Source organism: Eufriesea mexicana, unplaced genomic scaffold, assembly GCF_001483705.2.
Source record: "Eufriesea mexicana isolate 0111107269 unplaced genomic scaffold, ASM148370v2 scaffold474474847, whole genome shotgun sequence".
Lineage (NCBI taxonomy): Eukaryota > Metazoa > Arthropoda > Insecta > Hymenoptera > Apidae > Eufriesea > Eufriesea mexicana.
In genome coordinates this window covers 242,305-250,362 of record NW_016907894.1, presented here as the reverse complement: position 1 = coordinate 250,362, position 8,058 = coordinate 242,305, and the positions used below count along the sequence as shown (strand labels likewise).

At 29.9% G+C, this 8,058-nt stretch overlaps 1 protein-coding gene across 1 annotated transcript in view; it reads right to left on the bottom strand.

The window, feature by feature from the left end:
* IP3K1 (inositol-trisphosphate 3-kinase-like protein) overlaps positions 1-5,545 on the bottom strand; it is a 37,267-nt gene extending 31,722 nt beyond the window's left edge. Inside the window, exon 1 of the mRNA XM_017910614.1 lies at positions 4,713-5,545. Coding sequence (XP_017766103.1) covers positions 4,713-4,829 — 117 coding nt within the window. The 5' untranslated portion in view covers positions 4,830-5,545. The remainder of the gene's footprint in view (positions 1-4,712) is intronic.
* Positions 5,546-8,058: the final 2,513 nt, after the last annotated feature.

The following is an 8,058-nucleotide window of genomic DNA, read 5'->3' as shown; positions in this document are numbered from 1 at the left end:
AATCTCCTAACGTTTTTACTTTTTATGTAATATTTCATTTTAATCAAATATCATGTCCTTTCAAGAAAATTCACCATTTTCGAAAACTGAGCACGATAGAGCAATCTTAAATACGGATTCATGTTCAGGAAAGTAAACTCTACAAAGGTACCCAATGGATATTACAGAGTAAAATTCGCGTCGGACAGTGTAATCATTTCTGTTCTCGTTTTATTATTTTTAAATCATCCTGTAGATATGCACTTTGTTCTACTTCCTGTGACAGCGGAATACACGAAGCGTATCTTTCGCGTCATAGGAATTATTTTATACCATATTCATGTATACGAGCACGAATGTGTTTAATGTCAACTAGCCAGCAACCAGAAAAGCAAGTTTGTAATCTTAAATGCGTTGGCGTGTTAAATTATTTTGTTGTAAAATGACGATTGATATTGCTTACGTAAAAGTGTCAATGATATTGCAACAAAAAGTTACACGAATATTAATAAAAATGAGAAGATAAAACAGATACCAATTACCAATAATAGAAATATAAAAGTCGTATGAAATAATTTTGAATTATTACCAGCTACGATCCACTCTTTCATTTTCTCACTTTTCTGAATACTCGCAGGCTACTTATTTATGTGTAAATGCAATACCGGGCACGCGAGATTTCTTCCGTGTTTAATGCCTACCACGTACTCGTAAATCATCTAGAAACGTGATTTTTCAGAATTAAATGGTTACTATCAATTCCGCAAGGATACTGTACTATGTATCAAATTACATTTATGCTTCTCGTAAAGAGATAACTACTCCAGGCATTTTATATTCATGAGAACAATTACATCTTGCTGCATTCTTTTGTTGCTTTATTTCTTATTTTAACAGTAGCGTGCATGAGTTATCAGTGTCTTATAATTGCAACAAATCACGTATCCAATAATAATTTATATTTTCTTGGAATTACATCATAGACGTATCTACATGGTTTCGAGTGTTTCGTTATTTTTCACGTTACAATGATACATCGGTATAACGACTTGCATCAGTATAACAGGTTGTTTAACGAATGTAAATTCATTAGATCTTACAAATTGTTTCGATGAAATATACCATAATAAATACTGCGTATCTGCAATAGCATCTATAAAATTTTCCATCTTTAAAAATTCATTACACGAAGAATTGTAATAGTGAATGAAAATTTTGTGAAATAAAATGTACGAAATAAATCGTAGATTTTGAGGTTATAATTATCATAAATTTGGTCAGCGTAATATGGTATTTGTAATATTTATAAAATTATAAATTATAACAGTTATAACATTTCTAATATTAATATAATAGTTGTAATCTTTAATTTATCTAATCGTAATTTTTATCTAATTGTAATCTTTAATTTATCTAATCACTTAATCTATCTAATCATAAATTTTATCAGAAAAAAATATTTATAGTTAAAAATATTATGAATTATTACATCAGAAAATATTACGATATTACGAACTATTATGATCATAGAATCAGAATTACAGTGGTAAAAATAGAAAAATTTAGTATTATACGTAAATACTATGATTCTTGCCTCGTTTCTGTGTTAAAATATAGCAATTTTACATCACTACGTTAAATAAGACAATGTAGTAGAAAAGAAGGTAGTTCACGTGTATTTCTTCTTGATTTACTCCTTCTACACGTTCAATTTAACTTGTAAAATATTGCCATGAGTCACAACACGTATTTTAAATATATAATAAGGGCACAGAAAGATGCTTAACGAATTCATCGGACGATTTATACTAAAACAACAGGTTCCTGCGAAACGAGCATGCAACATATCACTGAATTACGTTGTTCGCACATTCAATGTACCAATTTATTACCACCTTTATCATTCCCTTTTTAACATCCTCCGTGGAATAAGTTGCACGACGTTAATGGTTTAACACATACCATGTTCCAGATATAAAACGATCCTTGAATTTGTCATCGTGCAACGCCTTGAATTTATTCAACATCTGCCTCCGTCGAAGGTCGACCCTGCTCAAATTTCAAGTCTCCAGCGATTCGGGCGCCCCCTCGGAAACCGCGCGCCATTCGATTCGCATCGATTTAACCGTTGGCGTTCAGCATTATCGATATCTCCATGTAAACGGATATAAACAGCGGGTATAACTATATATATATACATATAATTAATGGAAGGACTGTGACTTGAAATTGCACGAAAAAGCAGCGTACTAAAAATACAAGACCGGTTCGCAGAGCCTAATTTTATTCTTAGCAGAGGTGTAGCTTTATTTACGCAGGCATACGATTAACAGGTGCACGCGAGTGCATGCCATCTCGCGATTAAAAGTCACAACATGTTCAAATAGAGATGTTTTGATCGTTTACGATTCTAATTTCCAACGAGTAGAATTCAAATAATCATTTTGTTTTTCACAGCGTGTCGTTGATAATAAAATGTTCAAATTATTTCTAGGGAAAATGATTGTTTTCCTATGCGTAGGAATTTTGTAAAATAAACTAGGTGTAAATGTAATTGTAATAAATAAATTGTACTCGTGTTTAAAGCAGAATTAAGAATAATATAATGTACATATGCTATTGTTATTTCAATTTGTATTAATTGAAATGTTATGTTTTGTGCAGATAATTTTGTAATAATATCCCTAGATTCTAGGTATAGATAAAACAAAGCAAAACAATACTGTAAGCTACCAACTTAGTCACAGGGTGTCTATGGTAATTTAATCGAGATAAATACCAATAATTTGGTAATAAGTATTTATAAATCACAACATATCTTAAATTTTCGTTACTTTTGTGTTACTAGAAAATGAAGAAAAAATATTCTTTATTTTATTGTTTCTCACTAGGATATTATATTTTATTACTATAAAATTTTACTAAGAACAAATTATCCATTTATAATGATTATTTAAACTAAATTTTAATGAGAATAAAAAATTTGTAAAAAGTTATAAATTTAAGTTTTCATGAACAAATACAATTTTAATTTTAGAATATTTAGAATATTTAGAATATTTTATTACTATAAAATTTTACAAGAAACAAATTATTCATTTATAGTGATTATTTAAACAGGTTTTTAACTAAATTAAAAAATTTGTAAAAAGTTATAAATTTACGTTTTCCCAAGAAAATACAATTTTAATTTTAAAATCGTGTTAAAAATTAGTCATCCTTTTGATCTTTGTTGACATTGCAAAAATAAAATTGTGGAAAATTTGGAATTTATTCGAAAAAAAGAAAAAAAAAAGACGGATTGACGTTAATGCAAATAAATGTCGTAAAAGGAAATATAACGGCGAATTGAAGAATAGAACGATGTTACCGTTAATGGTACACTGCGTGAATACGGATCAATGTTTTATCGAAGAGTACGATTTTCGCAATGATTACTCGTTCAAACCGCATCGTGCAGCGAGTCAACGATCTCTGCTCGAAACAAGTAGGCAAGTATTTTAATTCGTTTGAATTCCCATTAGAAGAAACAAGAATTTTAAACTCGATTGTCGACAACGTATAGATAGAACAAATTTTTAAAAACATAAAATAAGTCCCTTTTCTTTTTTCAAATTTAAGAGAAATACGGATTTTGTTATTACAAATGCAGATAAGAGTTTTCAACAAAAACTTAAATATTTAATTCGGAAACTTTGGCGAGGAATGTATTTAAAATAACTACAGTCTGTTCGGTATTTTTATATCTGAAGTGGAATGAAGTAAAAATTATAAAGTAACATGAAATAAGATAATATTTTTATAAAATATCTGTAGTAAAAAAAAAAATGGAAAAAATAGGGGAACTTATAAATATTACAGTTGTATCATAATTTGGATTAACTGAAAAAGTTGTTGTTTTAATTTACTATATATTTATAATAAATATTTTGAAATTGATAAATGAAACTATTAAAAATTGAAAAAATAGTTTCTTGTTGCAAAGTACAGAAATTATATTTTGTTGTCGAGAGCAGAAAATTTAATTATTTTAAAAATTATTATATATTTAATTAATAACAAATTTTATAGCTGAACAAATAATTTGTGAAACAAGAATGAGCAATTTTAAAAAATAATGCCACTTGCACATGTCTGCAAATTATGCATGCTCAGCTATGATTTATAACATACAATATAGAACAGTAGACATATAAAAAAATATGCATAACATTGTACAAGTTTAAAACTAGAATATATTTGAAGTAATTATTTAAAAAACTGCTATATTACCAAAAACAAAAACGATTTCAAAAATATAATTACATAATAAATTGCAATGATGTAATTTTTTTTATTTTTTATAGCACGTCTTTATCATTATCGATTGGTTCATACATTCAACGGCAATGTCTATTCAAATTACATAAAACACCCTATGCATTAATACGTTTCTTCTGAATCTTGATACTATAATCTTTAACGTAACTAACCTTGCACGCGAGATAAAAAGAACGCACAAAATCTTCAATTACGTTTTTATATGACTATATTCCACCGTTCTTGCAACACTAGTATTCGAGAAAACATTATACCATAAAATATAATACAATTACACTTCGAGCAAGAAAATCCTACAAACATCGAAGTTTATAGTCGTTATATTTTGATTAGCTGTCGTAAGTATTCATAGCAAGTTAACATAAAAAATTAATGGATTGAACTAACCAATAAATAGCTTTAGACACACGTACCTTGTTGAAGTGAGCTTGCAGAAGCCGCTCATATTGGTCAGCAGCACGGAGACAGAGTCTCGTGGTGAATGCTTCCATTCGTGCTGGTAAGGGCGCGTGGCAAACACTGCTTGACATTATTCCTCTCTTCGAGCTGGCACTCCTCCGGAACACGCACGCACAATGTATACAAATAAAATCGTCACTCGCTACGCACGGACGGACGCACTTAAATCGCGATGATCATTTAGAAGCAAGCTAACCTCAATCGACGCTTACGAGTTTGTCGGTTACCCTAGGTGTGGCTTCCGATGCTCATTTCAACGTAATTTTGAACGACAATTCTCGAATTAATCCTTTACACTTGAACAAATCTTTTAATGTTACTTTTTGTTCTATTATTCTTGCAAATGTTCGTAGGCGCAGGAGACGCTTCTTTCACATCACATAAATCGAAGCTACTTCACGTGGTACTTTCGAGTAGGAGCTCTCTCCGAAAGTATGGATTTCGTTCTTTCACTCTTTATATTACTTTCATTTAATGTATATGTCTTATCAGAAGAGATATCAAAACACCGAATATTATGACGATACTGTTTAAAGTGGTTTATCTCTATCCCTATGAACTGTGTAATTTTGCAGTGACAATTCGATAGCTTTGAAAACTACTGAAGAAGAGTGCAAAATAGTCGATATTGCGCGTGCGCCATAGGGACAAACTACCCTGCAGAGGATGTTAAAACGTAGATCTTGATTGGTGGAGCTGAATTCTTGTTAACGAATTAATAATCGGTTTTTTGTTTCCGCGCCAATACGAATACAAGACGACACACAACAATTACTCACTACTTCTCGCTTTCTCAATGCATACTGAGCGGCGGAGAGAGTTACATGTAGTTTTATCGTTCTGACGCTATCCCCTCCATTTCGTGTCGACGTCCGATTCTCACTGGCGCAGTTGTCATGTGTATATACGTTAATGCCAGAGCCGTGAATAGGGCCATTATTCGGGTCACAGCCCCTTTTTACAGGTTAGAATTATTCGAAAAATTTTATACAAATATAAATTCTATATATCATTACGAAATAATTTTGTTACAGTAAAGAATACAATAGAAATTAATACGTATATTAAATAGAAATGCGTATATACGTATATTAAATATTTGAAAAATAAATATTAATTACCTTCTTTTCTGTCTATAATAATTTATGTTTATAAAATAATAATGTGATTACAGCGAATGAAATAATTCGATTTAGTTACGTATTTAATGTGCTTGTATCAGTTAAGTTTCTCTTATGTCTGACAAAATTCATAAGTAGGGCATCATTATACGTTTGTGTTTCGTGAAAGTTTAATTCAATAATTAGTTTTTGACATATTTTTTGTTTGCAAATAATTACATATAGAATATTACATAATAAAAGTATATTTTTTCCGTTACATATCCATTTCAAATACATCTACAAAAATCTGTAAAATTTTATAAAATAAAATCGAGTTTTCTATTGGCTATCAGAAAATCAGAAAATATCAGTTTGTTTACTGTAACAAAGCAAATATCGTTTGATAAATCGGAGAATTAGTTTTCTTTATAGGAAAATTTCTTTTTAATCGTTATATTATCTATCTAGAGATATAAATATTAACTCAAATATATATTTCGTGATAACAATGATACTGTTATCATCGTATATTTAGACTGCATTCAAATGATCATTCATGCTAGTTTTCTCCTTCTATGCCTTCTTATAAATAAGATTTTAGTTAATTCACAGAATAAGTAACTGATTAAATACTTCAAAGTGAAGAGTTAAAATTAAAATGATCATAGTCAAAAATTAAAATGATACGACACAAAAGATATTTATATTAAAAATTAAAAATTTATTTTTATAAGATACTATATACCCTTAAATTAAAACGCTATTAGAAATGAAAGAAAATTAATTTCTATTCTAGTATTCAAGTTTATTAATAAAATAAGCAAAAATAGTCTACAGAATAAGTACTTGCTTGGGTATGATTTATATTAACCGGTTTAAAGTGGTTTATTTTAAAATGGACATAGATAAAGTTAAATCTTTTTCAGATAGCATGGTTAAGGATTTTAAACTTTTTATTACTTATAAATGTTCAGTGATGCTACTTACAGTGGCAAGGTTGCAAATAAATCAAAAGATAACTGTACTTATCATGCTGTAAATAATCGCCTTTTTATCCGTGTCAATTTCCTGAAGTCGTATTTTACTAGCAACTTTAAGTAGAAATTTTAATAATTTGCATACATGTGTTATATTTCCTTTATTTCTTGTTTTCCTGATTGAATTAAATAGATTTTCTATACTCTGTATGTTACTTATGTTTCTAATTTTTATTCCTGTGCTATTTTTGAACTTCACGATATTTTCCTTAAATCTACATTATCTAGTCTTTTTTTAATTTATGCAACTTACGAATGACATTGATAATATTGAAATAGCTACAGGCAAAAAGAAATATAATGCATTGAGCGATGACGATTATACTCGTTGCAACGTGAAATGAACGACGATCATTGTCCACAGTGTGTAATAATATGATTAAAAATAACCATGTACGGAAAATAAGAAACGGTACTCCACGGTGATTCTCACTGAGGTTCTTGCGATCTTTGCTATTGTATAGTACATTAGTTATGCATTTTTCTTTCATTCATTCAAGGTTTAGGATTGGCTTGTAAGATTTATGAATCATTCAACGATGTGTAACGCATATCTAACGATGAATCAAATTGTTATTAAGACCTTACTATGCTTATCTCTCCGTAATCATAATTCCCAATTATCCTTAACAACTAATCTGACATATTTTCATCTTTTTTTTTAAGCTGCAAGATAGAATCTACTGCATTATCGTGAGAAAGTTTATCTGCACGTAATACAGACTCAATCATCTCTCACCGTTAAATTTACATTTCTTATAAATAAATTCTTGTATTAATTACTTCAGTCGTGATATAATCATAAAATTTCCTTTGCGTAGGCGACAACGCGATAAAGTTCACTGGAATCCAGAATTGGAATTAACACGCGTTCCATCATGGGTACAGTTTCACCCACGTGACATTTTATTCGGTCAAAGTTTTATGCGATGTTTAATCTGTCATTCGGGGCGCTTCTCGATAACTTAATTTTCTGCCGCTTCGAAGAGTATCAAGCGTAGCTTGTAGAGACGTTCTGCTGACGTAAAAGTCTTATCGAGGTGAAAGTCGGTGGCGCGCGACAGTTATTCAGATTCACTGTGAGATTTCGAAAAGTAGAAACAACGCATATTCGGTGAAACTCGCTCTTCCTTCATCAATCGTACATTTCAACCTATTTA